Below are 16086 nucleotides of genomic sequence, written 5' to 3'. Positions count from 1 at the left end.
TACCTCAGCAAACGTTGACTTTCTTGTCTGGAGGCTCCTGAGTGGTGCAACCGTCTAAGCGTTCATCAGGAGATCACGAGTTCGAGCCCTGGTGATGCTGCAGCCGTCTGTAGCCGGGAGTCCAAGAGAGCACAATTGGCCTCGCTCTCTCTGGGTGTGTAGGATGGGCCCCCTTCTCCCCCCATCACTCAACGTGATACTAGTCAGGACAGGCGTCTGTTCGCTGATGTAGCAGATCTGGCGGTTGGCGCTTTCCTCCGAGCGCGTTCGGCCGTCCCGTGACGTTGCGTGAGCATCAGTTAGAAAAGAAGCGGTGGCCAGTTTCACAGGTCTCAGAGGAAGCCTGTGCTGCCTTCACCCTCCTAGTGTTGGTAGCATCGTGTGATTGGGGAGTCCTAAGTGGTAGGTGGAATTGGAAACGACTAAATTGGGGAGAAAATGGGGTAAAAAAAAAAAAAAAATTAAAAAACAACAAAAAACTTTCTAGTCCAGTTACTTGGTAACATATTTCGCCTCCTTTTAGGCCACATTCACATTACAGGCCTCATTCCTTAAGTCTCTTTTTTTTGCTGAGATCCGATCTCTCTGACATGATGGTTCAAACTCGTTTAGGTAAGTGGCTCAAATCTTTTGATGTGAACGAACTGGCGTCCTGAAATGACCCACATTAATCAGTTGGGTCATATGAACAAATCACGTGCTTCATGAACAGCAACTCAAGCAGAACGAGCTTTGCTGAGAAGATCATTAACTCTGATCAGCTCTCAGCTTCATTATTAGAGACGAAGACGAAGAGACGAAGGTGAAAAGGTCAAATGTGTTGCTTTCCTACCATTTACAGGCTTTAACTTCAGTGCGGCGCTGCTGCCAGAGTAACTCTGAATGATGGTCACACGCAGTGGGAAAAAACGGACATGAATTTTGATCCGAGCATCACATTAAGGCCACAAGGCCACGAATCGGATACGTATCCGATCTAGGACCACATATGAAAGTGGCTCAGGTCGGATTTGTAAAGATCAGATTTGCGTCCACACAGCCCTGAAAACACCAGATCTGAGTCACATTAGGGCAAAAAATTGGATTTGTACCACTTCAACCTGGTAATGTGAACGTAGCCTAAGAGCTGTTTCATTCTTTGTAGTAAACAGACTAGAAGCTTTGACCAAAACAGAAGACACAGACTCTTCTCTGTCCTCTGATGGAGCAAAGATACATCCTATGGTTCTTAAATATGAGAATGTCTAACATTAGAGAGAAGCGACATCGTTCAACAAAAGTTCTTTTTTTTTTTTTATTATTTAAACATTTTAAATGGTCTTTCTTAGCTTAGTGGTAGGGCGACAGAAATCGTCCTGGAAAAGGACACCGAATGCTTTTATCCCCAATTTGGAGTCTTCTAAAGGAAACCACCTGCCATGTTTCTGCCAACTGGACATGTGACATAACAGAGTAACTGCATTTGTCCTCTCATAACAAAGGGAGCTAACAGAAGAATGAAGGATACCAGATGTTTCGCTTGCATGTATAGTCCTTTCATGTCTTTAGTAGCGCTGCTTGAGGTTGTAATGAGAACATAAAATGCCACTAAGAGTGCAAATGTTTTATTCCCTTCTGTGTGCAAAGCAAATAACTAGAGTCAGCAGGTTTTGCTCTTTTTTTGTTGTAACCCCAGGACGGGTTAATTGCTTTGTTCAGCAAACACCTGGTAGAAAGAGTTTCTTAAAACATTGCCATCTGAAGCAATGTTGTTTAGGCAGAGCTGTACATTTATATGCACAAGTGCAATTTGGGTAATGTATTTTTTTTTTCCACCTCATTTGCTACAGGAATTTGAGATTGAGCTGGAGGGATCTCAGACGTTGAGGCTGCTTTGCTATGAGAAGAGCTACAATAAAAGCAAGACGAACAAAGAGGATGTGGAGAGCACAGACCGCATTATTGGCAAAGGACAGATTCCGGTATGTCATCTTGGCCCACGTTCCTCATTTTTTTATGCTTTATTTTAGGTCCAGTTAAGTCCTATTAATTGCTGAACTTAGTCCTACTTGAAATGCACTACATGGCCAAAAGTGAGTAGACACTCCACCTAATTATTGAATTCAGGTGTTGTGAAATGAAAGTGTCTAGGAGCAGCTCAGCCACAAAGCAGTAGATCACGTGGACTCGCAGAGTGGGGCCGCTGAGTGCTGAGGTGCGTAGAGCATAAACATGGCTTATTGCGTTGCTAACCACTGAGTTCTGAAAGCAACGTCAGCAAAAGAGCATCATCAGGAGCCTTACGGAAAGGGGAAATGGCCGAGCAGTTGCGCACAAGCCTCAGATTACCATGTGCAATGCAAGCATTGGCTGGAGTGGGGTAAAGTACACTGCAACTGGACTCCGGTGCGGTGGAAACATGTTTTCTGGAATCACGCTTCACTATATGGCAGTCTGATGGAAAAATCAGTGTTTGGTGGATCTCATGAGAACACTATCTACTGAAATGCATAGTGCAAACAGTAAAGTTTGGTGGAGGAGGGATAATGGTCTGAGTCTTGTTTTTCAAGGTTTGGACCCCTTAGTTCCAGCTCTGAGCTCTGAAATTAACTCCACTGATCACCTTTGGGATAAATTGGAACACTGGTTGAGAGCCGGGTCTTCCCCTCCAACATTGGTGCCTGACCTCACAAATACTCTTTTGACTGGAGGAGCACCTCCAAAATCGTGTCTTCTCAGAAGAGTGGAGGCAACTCCATAGTAATGTGTGTAGTTTTGTTATAGGATGTCCAAAAAGGTCAGAAAGGTAGGTGTGGTGGTCAGGTGTCCACATACTTTTGGCCACGTAGTTCATGCAATGACGCAGACTGTCATACATCAGTTATTCCATGTATCTGACCTTCCTGAATCAGGCCAAATGTGTAGGTGATGGAAGATGTCGTCATTATATGGGTTGCACTTTCACTTCCAGACCTTCTCCAGACCAGAGGCTTTCGGTAATAAGTTTTCCGTGTGCCCTGGGTTTTATGGAATGAAATCATCCATAATTCATGTGTCCTGTTTGAAAATGTCACAGTGTGAAAACTGACCTCATAATCAGCCTCAACGGTCTCATCCCAGGAGTTTTTATGGGTTCTGCTCTCAGACTTGGGTGACTTCACCCAGGGATGCAGAATGGGCCTCACTCTCACAAACACTTTGCCAGTAAAGTCTGCCTGTGGGAGGGCATAGCATTGCACTGGTGATCCTTTGCCACTTTTGTTTTCCACAGTGTTCCTCCGGTCATCCTTTCCCTTCCCCACAGTTAGCCGCAATCCCTTTCAATGGAGAACTGATTTAATCCGAGTAATTTTGGACCATTTCTGTCACTCCATTCATCAGATAATGTTGACTAAAAGTAAAAATGCAAAGCTGGCAATTTCAGATTGTGTCTAAAAGTAAAAACCTAAACAAAATTGGAGATACAGGGTGAAGCGATATGAAACATAGGCTATATTCATATTACAAGCTTTCTCATTCTTATATTTCTCTTTTCTCTGGAGTGATTGAGCTCCATCCAGTACCTTTGGGATGAGAAGAGAGATCCAGAACTGACCATCCAACATCAGTACCTGACCTCGCTAATGCTCAATCAGATCCTCACAGCAATGTTCCAACATCTAGTGTAAAGCCTTCTCAGAAGAGTAGAGGCTGTTATTGAAGCCAAGGAGGACAAACTCACTATCAATACCCATCATTTCAGAAGAAGCACTGGATGAAGAAGACGCTGCATCCCAATTGCACACTTTAATACTAGTACTAACTAGTGTTTGAGAATGGAGTATGTAGTATAGTCACAAGTTGAGTATACTCAAAATTCCACAATGCATACTTAGTACCAGTAGATTTTTGAGTATAGTAATGATGGGCACTATTGTCCCACAATCCAACGGAACGGTGGACGGCGATGCAAGAGCAGCTGCGGTGGTAGCGCGACCAGAAATGGTGTATCAAATCAAATCAAATCAAATTTATTTGTATAGCGCTTTTTACAACGGATGTTGTCACAAAGCAGCTTTACAGGATTTCAGAAAAGACAAAGTTTCCACAGGACTGAAAGAATGTACAGACTGTACAGAAACCCCCCAGTGGGCAAGCCAGGGGCAACAGTGGCAAGGAAAATCTCCCTCAGAACTGAGGAAGAAACCTTGGGAGGAACCAGGCTCACCAGGGGGGACCCATCCTCCTCTGGTCAAACTACCTACTATACCTACCTGTATAAATGTGAATTCATCCCAGATTTGTAAAATATTCTGTAAAAAAACAAATGTGTTATACACTCACCGGCCACTTTATTTCACTTGCTAGTGAAAGACTGGACCCCCTTTTGCCTGCAGAACTGCCTTAATTCTTCATGTCAAACTTTCTACAAGGTGCTGGAAACGTTCCTCAGAGATTCTGGTTGGTTATTTGAGTTCCTGTTGTCTTTCTATCATCTGGAACCAGTCTGCCCGTTCTCCTCTGACCTCTCACATCAACAAGGCATTTTCATCCACACAACTGACCGCTCACTGGATATTTCCTCTCTTTCTGACCGTTCTCTGTGAACCCTAGAGATGGTTGTGTGTGAAAATCCCAGTAGATCAGCAGTTTCTGAAATACTCAGACCAGCCCGTCTGGCACCAACAACCACGCCACGTTCAAAGCCCCTTAAATCCCCTTTCTTCCCCGTTCTGATGCTCGGACTGCACTTCAGCAAGTCGTCTTGACCACCTCTACATGCCTAAATGCAGTGAGCTGTGGCCGTCTGATTGGCTAATTTGTTAGGTGGCCTTCAGAATCTAGCTTTGCTGTGATGTGCGTTGTCATAGCAACGGTTCGTCACTTCCTGTTAGGAAGAATGGTGCATATGGTTAATATTGCATGTGCCAACCTGTCGAGCTCATACTATTAAGATTGGTACACAGTATATTCTGTGCAGTATTCGTGTGTAGTACACAATTGGGACGCAGCCAGTGTAAGTGGCATTACTCATGACAAACACTTGACCACATATTAGATATCTGATCTAGGACCACATAGTTTTTACATTCATTCATTTGGTTCCCGTATTAAAAATCCTTGCTTTACAGATAATCAGTTTACTCTCTAAAAGGCCAGGGCCCGAAGTTTCATTACACACAAGAATAGCTCGGCATTTCAGTCCCTGTCGATGTTGAATAGTAGGCCTTATTATGTAATAAGCCTGGGATTTTAGGGGGTTAAAGGGGAACTTTCCCCCTATTCCTCCATTGTAGAGAAACTCAGAGCCAGAATGGTTCACGGTGGTGGTGATAAGCCATAAAATGGCTGCATTTGTGTTGTAGACATCACTGTAAAGAAATCTGAGCCAGTAAGTTTCTTCGCAGTGACCTAGTTCACGTCGAACCTCTCTGAATGACTCTTTACATGTCAACCATTCAATTATCAGCAGAATTACTTTTTATTTGACTTCCATCCTTGTTCAATGTTCCTGCGTAGTTTTATTGCTTTCCACTTTAGTGTGTGAATGGTGCAGAGTTTTCATAATTGGTCATTATTGCACCAACACTGTAGGCACCTCCCTAAAATAACTGCACTGGGCTGGCTGTGTTCTCTAGCAGTGGCTTCTGGCCAACTCTGGGCCTGCTGGGAGGGGCAAAGGGGGATGAGCAGGACTGCTTACACCCAGCAGCAGGTAGAGAGATTAACAGAACTAGCCAGAGAGAGAGAGAGAGAGAGAGAGAGAGAGAGTGAAACAGGACCATCATGATCAGGGTTTCCAAAACAGGTGTTATAGCTGAAGGAGTCTGATCGCCTCCATTCAGAGCAGCAGAACATTGGCTTTGGGAGCAGGACCACCAGCACATGGCTGACAGTACTAAGGCTGGCGACGGTCACTTGGTTGTAACAGCAACGTATGATTCTGGAATATTAACAAACAAACACCCTGATGTTGGTGCCCCTCTGGACGGACTATCCTTTGAAGGACCACTAAAGTCAGGGACTGGTATTCAGTGATTCTCAGTCATGCAGGCTGTTAGGACTTGATGCAGTCCTGTAGGAAGGCTCTCACTGCAGTGGGTGATGGAGGTCAGAGTGGAGATGAGTAAGGGAGTGCTGGGGGGTTTGTCTGAGGTGGGCGAGAGCTGTCCCCACGATGAGGATGTTTGTAAGGTGGTGGAAGAGTGTGTTGAAGTGGAGCCGGCCTGTCAGACCGCAGCTAGAGGCAAAGGGTCCCGACTGTGGGGCCGCGTCCGTAATGCCCTGCGGAGACAGAAGGTAATTACGGATGGTGTACGTGTATTAGGGGTGTGAATCTCCCACCTCCCAACAAGGCAGTTTGATTCTGATCCGTACGATTCAGGTTGTTGACGTTATTTTAGTACAATTTTCTTTAAAAATATACTGATATTATATAAATGTGACTGGAGGAACTGTTTGTAGGAACATGGGTAACAAAAGCAGCACAGAGCTTTTTTACCTTTCTAAAAATTCTTGAGTTGTATGTTTTACTGTGTTACGTTCTGCATATTTCATGTGAACATTGTGTGAGGTTGTGATACTTGATTCATGTCAGTTCGCTGTACAATTTAGGTTAAACTTGGCTTGTCAAGTGAAATGTTGGCTGATGTTTAAATGTCGTATAAACAGTATGTTTTTTTGAATACTTTTATTTTTTGTTAGTTTTTTTATTATTTTATTTGATTGAATTGGCTAAATTGGCTGATTAGTTCTGTTGCTTCAAAGCTGACTATGCTACATAGCTGCCATCTGACAACAGGACAGTTTAGACGGATTTACTTTTATTGACATACACACTCACCGGCCACTTTATTAGGTACCTGTTCAGTTGCTTGGTAACACAAGTAGCTAATCAGCCAATCACACGGCCGCAAGTCACTGCATTTAGGCATGTAGAGGTGGTCAAGACAACCTGCTGAAGTGCAGACCGAGCATCAGAACGGGGAAGAAAGGGGATTTAAGGGGCTTTGAACGTGGCGTGGTTGTTGGTGCCAGACGGGCTGGTCTGAGTATTTCAGAAACTGCTGATCTACTGGGATTTTCACACACAACCATCTCTAGGGTTCACAGAGAACGGTCCGAAAAAGAGGAAATATCCAGTGAGCGGTCAGTTGTGTGGACGGAAATGCCTTGTTGATGTGAGAGGTCAGAGGAGAATGGGCAGACTGGTTCCAGATGATAGAAAGACAACAGGAACTCAAATAACCAACCAGAATCTCTGAGGAACGTTTCCAACACCTTGTAGAAAGTCTGACATGAAGAATTAAGACAGTTCTGAAGGCAAAAGGGGGTCCAACCTTTTATCAGTACCTAATAAAGTGGCCAGAGAGTGTATATTTACCTCAACCTGGCTGAAATCATATTCTGTTTGTTGCGACTTTTACAGACATAAGATTGTAAAAGCTAAAGCCAGTGGAAAATAATAAAAAGTTAGCTCAATCAATTCCAGTCAGTCAGTTATTTAATAACTGTGACAGTCCTTGCAGAAATATGGGAGCTCTTAACCTTTTAACCTCCTCTCTTAATGTTGCTGCACTCGGGATGTGTTTGTGTGTCAGTGGCTGTCACTGGTCAGCCACCTCACATGGCAGCGTATATGTAGATAGGTAATGACCTAATTCTCACCCCATCTCTCCTGATGAACTGAGGCAGGTCGTAGTGATCAAGATGCTCAGATTAGGTTTGGGACTTTGCACGGGACCATATGGGGATTAGATTTGGATGAGACGACGGCACACGATTAAGTGGGGAAAACATCTCAGGCTTCTCCAGATGTCACTATCACTAGGTTTGAGAAGTTGTGGACTAGGACTGCTTGAGGTGCAGCCCCTTTGTTCACTATAAACCATTCCATGTTGCAGAATGAATATATCCCATATTGCAGGCCCCTGGGGTCAACAGTGGGTATAAACTGATGGATGTTGGAATTAATGCTTAATTATGCTAATTAATTAATTAATGCTTAATAATGCTAATTAATGTTTGTCTGTCTGTCCCTCAGCTGGACCCTCAGATGCTTCAGGGTAAAGACTGGCAGAGAACGGTCATTCCCATGAATGGGGTGAGTACTGGGGTTGGTAGGGTTGGTACCGTCTGTAAGGCTGGGCCAGATATTGTTTATACTGTTATCTTTTTTCTTTTTTTAACCCTTTATTGATCCCACACCGGGGAAATTCACCTCCGCCTTTAAACCATCCCACCAGCACCGACATATGCACTAGTGAATGCTCACACTAGGGGCAAATGAGCACACAGGCCCAGAGTGGTGGGCAGCCCTATCCACAGCGTCCAGGGAGCAGTTGGGGGTTAGGTGCCTCAAATTGCCTTCCTCTCCTCCCTCCCTCCTTCCCTCCCTCCCTTCTTCTTTCCCTCCTCCCTTCCATTCTTCCTTCCTTTCTTCCTTCCCTCTCTCCCTCTGTCCCTCCTTCCTTCCTTTTCTCCTTCCTTCCTTCCTTCGCTCCCTTCCTTCTTTTCCTCCTTCCTTCCTTCCTTCGCTCCCTTCCTTCCTTCCTTCATTCCCTCTCTCCCTCTGTCCCTCCTTCCTGCCCTCCTTCCTTCCTTCCTTCTTTCCCTTCCTCTTTCTCTCCTTCTTTCCATCATTCTTTCCTTTCTTCCTTCCCTCTCTCCTTCCTTTCTTCCTTCCCTTCCTCCTTCCTTTCTTCCTTCCCTCTCTCCCTCTGTCCCTCATTCCTTCCCTCCTTCCTTCCTTTCTTCTTTCCTTCCCTCCTTCCTTCCTTCCTTCCCTCCTTCCTTTCTTCTTTCCTTCCCTCCTTCCTTCCTCCCTTCCCTCTTCCCTTCCTTTCCTCCTCCCTTTCTTCCTTCCCTCCCTTCCTTCTCTCCTTCCTTCCTTCCCTCCTTCCTTCTTTCCTTCCCTCCCTTCCTTCCTTCCTTCCCTCCCTCCCTCCTTCCTCCCTTCCTTCTTTCCCTTCCTTTCCTCCTCCCTTTCTTCCTTCCTTCCTTCCTTCCTTCCCGCCCTCCCTTCCTTCCTTCCTTCTTTCCCTTCCTTTCCTTCTCCCTTTCTTCCTGTCTTTCTTTCTTTCCCCCCCCCACTCAGTCATTCATTCATTCGTGCCATGATGTCGACCGACTGGGATATGGAAATAGTCTTTGTGATATTTTAACTGATATATTTTGATATTAAGAATTCCGGCTATGTTATAAATCACAATGCTCATGAAACAAATTACGGTCGTCGCTGTTGCCAAACAGTTTGGTTTTACTTTTTAAATTCTATTTCTGTGGTTTGGTCGTGCTGCCTGGTACCTGACCACTACAGTGTCATTTACTATGTGCTTCAGCTTGTTTAGGTGTTAAATGAAGCATCATTTAAAATGAAGTTACAGTTACAAAGAAAAACTCTCCCACTTTTTGGAAACGTGGGCTTGTTAACTTCAGGTTACAGTGCTCTCGTAAGATAGTACAGAGCGCTCTACTCCATAAAGAGTCATTTTAAGAGATGACAAGTTCAGTGTCAGGTTTGAAAGACACTCTTTTAGCATGGATTAGCAGAATTCAGGAAGCATGGCTTTGTTAACTCTATAAAAAGCTGTTTAATCCACTCTTCACTGTTAATAACATGATTTTTAAATGCTGCTGTTGCATTTATTTGATATGTAAAGATTGTGAACTGACAAAAGCCAACCGCTATACCAGCAGGAGTCCCTGAGTTTGACTGCTGTTGCGTTTGCAAGTCGCTCTTGACAAATTTGTCTACTAAACATACAGATTTAGTTTTCTTCATGAAGCTTAATCAGTAGTCAAAACCAGTTAATCACAGTGTATAACATACATGGCAAATCTTTAAAAAGCACAAAACAGTTGTTGTCATGGCTCGAGTATCATGATCATTTTGAGTCGTGGGGGCGTCTAGTGTTTCCCACCCTTACTGAGAATGATATTCTGCACCTGGCCATTACTACCCGCCTTTCCCAGAAGACTTTTCCCCTGATTTTCTGCCCTTAATATGCTGTAAATGAGCAACAGTTCTCCCCACAAGGGTCCACACTGCAGACCTGCCTGACAGTTATGACGTCTGTGACAGGTTGAAACCCTGAAGCCTGAGTCATTTTCTATTTTAAGCCTGCGCTGCCGTCAGCACACTAGCTTCCTTATCTCATTATAGAAGAAGGACTAAACAAAATGTGATTTAATTCATTTTATTTAATTGCCGTATACCAGAGGTCACTAATACGTGAAGCGCGGGCCAGTCCTATGCGGACCTGGACCTATGAACTGTGTATAATTGTTTAATTTAGACGGGGTGGTCCGTAGCTTTTCTAGTCTTTATGGTAGCTTTACCAGCCCGGAGACTCACAGACCAATCGCATGCACTGTAAATATCACACGTGACGCTACTCAGCCAATCAGATCTGTGCATTACGATGAGCACTGAGACTCGAGAGAGTGACACACACAGGGGAGGGAGGAGAGAAACAGCAGTCAGAGAAGAAAGTGAGTCAGAGGGAAGTTATTCCACATGACGTGACTCTAAAAAGAGGAAACTGGCAGTAAATGTTGTTGAAATCTGACTGAACTGGACTTTATTTGATCTGATGTTCAGTAAATGTTGTTGAAATCTGACCGAACTGGACTTTATTTGATCTGATGTTCAGTAAATGTTGTTGAAATCTGACTGAACTGGACTTTATTTGATCTGATGTTCAGTAAATGTTGTTGAAATCTGACCGAACTGGACTTTATTTGATCTGATGTTCAGTAAATGTTGTTGAAATCTGACTGAACTGGACTTTATTTGATCTGATGTTCAGTAAATGTTGTTGAAATCTGACTGAACTGGACTTTATTTGATCTGATGTTCAGTAAATGTTGGTGAAATCTGATTAAACTGGACTTTATTTGATCTGATGTTCAGTAAATGTTGTTGAAATCTGACTGAACTGGACTTTATTTGATCTGATGTTCAGTAAATGTTGTTGAAATCTGACCGAACTGGACTTTATTTGATCTGATGTTCAGTAAATGTTGTTGAAATCTGACCGAACTGGACTTTATTTGATCTGATGTTCAGTAAATGTTGTTGAAATCTGACCGAACTGGACTTTATTTGATCTGATGTTCAGTAAATGTTGTTGAAATCTGACCGAACTGGACTTTATTTGATCTGATGTTCAGTAAATGTTGGTGAAATCTGACCGAACTGGACTTTATTTGATCTGATGTTCAGTAAATGTTGTTGAAATCTGACCGAATTGGACTTTATTTGATCTGATGTTCAGTAAATGTTTGTGAAATCTCACTGAACTGGACTTTATTTGATCTGAAGTTCAGTAAATGTTGTTGAAATCTGACCGAACTGGACTTTATTTGATCTGATGTTCAGTAAATGTTGTTGAAATCTGACCGAACTGGACTTTATTTGATCTGATGTTCAGTAAATGGTGTTGAAATCTGCCTGAACTGGACTTTATTTGATCTGATGTTCAGTAAATGTTGTTGAAATCTGACCGAACTGGACTTTATTTGATCTGATGTTCAGTAAATGTTTGTGAAATCTGACCGAACTGGACTTTATTTGATCTGATGTTCAGTAAATGTTGTTGAAATCTGACCGAACTGGACTTTATTTGATCTGATGTTCAGTAAATGTTGTTGAAATCTGACCGAACTGGACTTTATTTGATCTGATGTTCAGTAAATGGTGTTGAAATCTGCCTGAACTGGACTTTATTTGATCTGATGTTCAGTAAATGTTGTTGAAATCTGACCGAACTGGACTTTATTTGATCTGATGTTCAGTAAATGTTGTTGAAATCTGACCGAACTGGACTTTATTTGATCTGATGTTCAGTAAATGGTGTTGAAATCTGCCTGAACTGGACTTTATTTGATCTGATGTTCAGTAAACGTTGTTGAAATCTGACCGAACTGGACTTTATTTGATCTGATGTTCAGTAAATGTTGTTAAAATCTGACTGAACTGGACTTTATTTGATCTGATATTCAGTTTGACTGTATAAGATGCTGATATTCCTACTCGGCTACTTCAGTAAGCAGTAAATGGCACTGAGCCATGATGTAGGTTAGACATTGTGATGTTCTGGACCTTTGCTTGAGGAAATTTTCTCGAACTGGACCTTATTGAATTTAAATTAAACACCCCATTCCATTGTTTGTGATGCAGATTGAGGTGAAGCTGTCCATGAAGTTCACCAGCAGGGAATTCAGCTTGAAGAGAATGCCCTCATGTAAACAAGCAGGCGTGTTTGGAGTGAAGATCTCCACAGTGACCAAGTAAGTAAATGCATTCATTTTTTGTTTATTCAGCTGTGGGAAATACGTCAGTGCTAAGGTTGGAAATTGTGGTCAATAGTGCATGTCCAGTGATCGTGATGCCACCGAGACAGAGTCTGCAGAGAGGTGGAAAAAAGTGATACAGTCAAATGAGTCATCCTTCACTTATTCTCCACAAGTGGGCGAGTGCATGTGCAGCATACACCAGGAGAACACTACAGGCCTGGATGCTTGACCTCTACAGTGTGGTGGCTCTATTTTGTTGTAAGGTCCATTTTACTAACGTGATTTGGGTCGAGTTGTCCCCATTAGAGGGAAGGATCACTGCAAATCAATACAGAGTTATTCTGATTGATCTCTATCACTTATTCTCACTTGATGATTTACATCTTGATGGGAGTGATGTCCTCCAGCATGATAATGCCATTCACAAGGCAATCAGGGGTCACTTGAAGAGCATGGAAATGATGTAAATCATATGCTGCGGCAACCACAGTCACCAGATTTCAACCCAGTTAAACACCGTGCTCTCCACCACCATCATCGAGGCAGGGGTCAGCAACTCAACTGTTAAGAAGAGCCATAATGTCCTTTCAACAAAAATCAAACCACCTTGGGAGCCACAACATTTTATGTCCATTTTATCGTCTAGGCATGTGTTAATGTACTAGTCTAACCTCAAAAATATAATATATAAACGAAAACACAGACTTGCTCTGTTTTAAGCTTTTCCTCAGCCACAGCCGCTTTTCTCACATCTCAGGCAGGAAACTTTTCCGCGAAACCAGAGTAGTTTCTCTCAACGTTCGATTTTTATGAGGCTGAAGTCGCTTCTCATTCGCCAGCGTCTTGTTTGAATTTTCCCGGAACACCTTAGTTGGTGCCTGAGGCGCCACAGTGCAACCGCTGCACACATTTAATGTGGAATGGGGGACTTTGAGCGAGAAGCTGGTGAATGAGACTTTTACGACTTTTTAGTGTTTGACAGTTTCTCGTTGATTAATTAATCAAGGTTAAACGTATCAAGAAACCAGCTGAGTGATTTCAAAGGGAATTATTTAGCATTTACAATCAAATTATCGATGTTCGTCTTAAATCTCTGTGCCTTTGTGATAGCTACTAGCCAGGCTGTCTGTGTTGCTATGGTGACCAGCGGTCTGCATGCCAATCTTCAGGGTCAGTGGGGGAATTAGCAGTTCTACATTAACTCCAGAGTTTATGACCATTTACTGTGAAACTGTGTTGAAGGATCAGCAGAGCTTTATTTTACTGTAAAGGAGGATGATTTTATTATTACCTACTGATCTGATTCAGCTGTTGAGCCACAACAGGGCGGTAAAAGAGCCACATGCAGCTCTGGAGCTGTGAGTTACCACCCCCTGATTTGAGGGAATGTCTTTTGAAGGCTTGTGGTGACCTTACTAGGACACTTTATGTTGTTTTTTTTTGTTTTGTCTTGTATTTTTTTTTGTTTTTCTTTAATTTGTCATCCGTCTGTTCACTTCAGGCTTCATTCAATGAATGGTAGTAGCTAGTATTTACTGACTCCAGCAGATCTGCTGGTGTAGCCTGTATACGGGTGGCCAGAAGCTGTAGAGGAGAAGATAGAGATCAGTAGCTTGTTGAGGCCTGTTTGGACACGTTTGCATTTGTACATGAGTTCTTACATGCATTTGTGTGGGGGTGTGTAGGACCAGGTGGCCAGTGCTTAGTGACCCAAGTGAATGTGACAGGCTAATCTAAAAGACAGCAAAGCCCAAGAACAAGAGCCCCTGAGCCCTCTTAATCCCATCACCACGCCCATGGCTCTGCAAGCCCACATTAACCCAACAAACAAGGCCCTGAGCCTGTACAGGACACTCACTTATAAGGGGCACTCTCCCAGAACCCCCCCCTTTCTGATACAGCTCACCTGATTCAGTTAATGAGGGGGTTGATAATTAACTGATCAAAAATGATGAGCTTTCTGTAAATAGCATCTTTCATACATGTAATGTAGTGCTTCACAGAGGGTTAAAACTCCTAAGTAAAACAACAAAAAATCCTCTACAGAGAACTTCTGTATATTTGAATGCAAAATTACTGTTTACTGAATTTAACATATGAAAAATACACCATAAAACATGTCCTGTACAAAATTTAAAGTACATTATATATTTTGGCTTTTTTTTTCCTCATATTTTTGCAGAACAGTGTCACACTTAAGGGTGTTCTCTGTAGAGGATGTGTTAATTAATTATTTTTTTTTACTTAGAAGTTTTTTTAAATGCAATTTAAAAAAAAATATTTAAAAAAAAGTCAAAAATGAAATAATAAAATAAGAAATGTAACAAAAATCTGAAATAGAACAAAATTAAACATATATTTTTGAATCACACTTTTTTTGTTTGTTCACGAAGTAAAAATAAGTTGACACATACTTTACAGAGAACTTAAATATTAATTAAATGTGCAAAAAAACATACTTTGTTGCACATGTTTTGCAGAAAAATGTCATGTTTAAGTATGTTCTGTATGAAGATATAATGTGTTCAGTTATTTTCACCCAGAAAAAAAAAAATAAAGGAATTTAATATAAATAAAAAAATTTTTTTTAAATAATACTATTAATAGAAAGCAAAATGAGCAAGAACAATAGCAAAGATAATATGAGAAATAAGTTATAAAATAAAAATAAAAATGATGGAAGCATATCATATCTAATATAATAATTGCAATATGGAAACTAATGCACCTAATATTATCTGATATAATCATTATCATGAAAAATAACATCATGATTTGCTTTTCTGAGAATATGATGGACATGGTCAGTACAAGAACAAATGCATTGTAAAACAAGACAGATTTAGGTCAATGTAGAGCCTGTGAACAGCAATAACCGGAGTACAGTAACTGCATAGACTGTATAGCAGCAAGTAGTTGATTGGATGTGAGCCTGTTATGATATTAGGTCATTTTATTGTTTGATTTTTCCTCCTGTTCCTTCTCTGGTGCAAATTTGTGTGTCATGAAATTGTCATGTATTTTTATGTGTGTTTACAAAGTCAAGCAGCCTCAGTCTCCTTCGCTCGCTCTGGTAGAAGATGTGTTATGTATGCTTGCTTTTTTAAATAGCAGGAAAAACAAATGAGATTTGACCGGGACTGAAGCTGACCGTTACAAAATATAAGCAGTGGAGAAACAACAAGACACTAGAGATAGAAAAGAGAGGCATAATATGCTAAAATGGAGGTAAATACTGCTGTTTTCTCCATTTCTCCACACCATTTTTTCAGTCTGTGCTGATTGACACTAATAACGATGGCCAGTAATGAGCTGCCTAATGGGTTTAAGGGCAGAAGCAATTAAGACTGTACACAACGTGGCACTAATAACACCCACACAATACTCTTAGGCAGAGCTCGCTGCAGAGGAAGAACAGCTGATGCCCGAGGCAGCAACTCTGACTCTACAGCTGTTCCCTGTATGATGTAACCGCAGCACAACCATACAGTGATATCACTGAATTTGGTCGAACTTTGTCCTGTAATGCAGTTTCCCGTAAAGCTTTATATGGATGTTCATAGATGCTTTGCAGATGCTAAACTCGCCTTGGCCTGTCCTTCCACCTAACCCTAAGCTACAACCAAAAAACCAATCTTAAATCTGGTTCTAAACCCTTTTAAGATGCAACTGAGTTATTAATAATTCAAGCATCTGCAGATCATCTGTAGAAGACCGCTCATGTAAAATGGGACCCAGGTGCTGGAATCGAAGCGTAATTTGTGCCGGAATAAGTCTGGTCTGAATCCAGCCTGTTTGAGTGGATCTGACACCTCGTTTGCATATTAA

At 42.0% G+C, this 16086-nt stretch overlaps 1 protein-coding gene across 1 annotated transcript in view; it reads left to right on the top strand.

Annotated features, from left to right (window-relative positions):
- Window positions 1–16086, top strand: part of bcr (BCR activator of RhoGEF and GTPase) — a 170115-nt gene that overhangs the window by 142098 nt on the left and 11931 nt on the right. The window contains exons 16-18 of the mRNA XM_017725097.2: window positions 1830–1961; window positions 8003–8062; window positions 12143–12252. Of these exons, the coding sequence (XP_017580586.1) occupies window positions 1830–1961; window positions 8003–8062; window positions 12143–12252 (302 nt within the window). The remainder of the gene's footprint in view (window positions 1–1829; window positions 1962–8002; window positions 8063–12142; window positions 12253–16086) is intronic.

This window comes from Pygocentrus nattereri, chromosome 16 (genome assembly GCF_015220715.1).
Source record: "Pygocentrus nattereri isolate fPygNat1 chromosome 16, fPygNat1.pri, whole genome shotgun sequence".
NCBI lineage: Eukaryota > Metazoa > Chordata > Actinopteri > Characiformes > Serrasalmidae > Pygocentrus > Pygocentrus nattereri.
The sequence above is the reverse complement of the archived record's forward strand: the minus strand, read 5'-3'. Positions and strand labels throughout refer to the sequence as shown.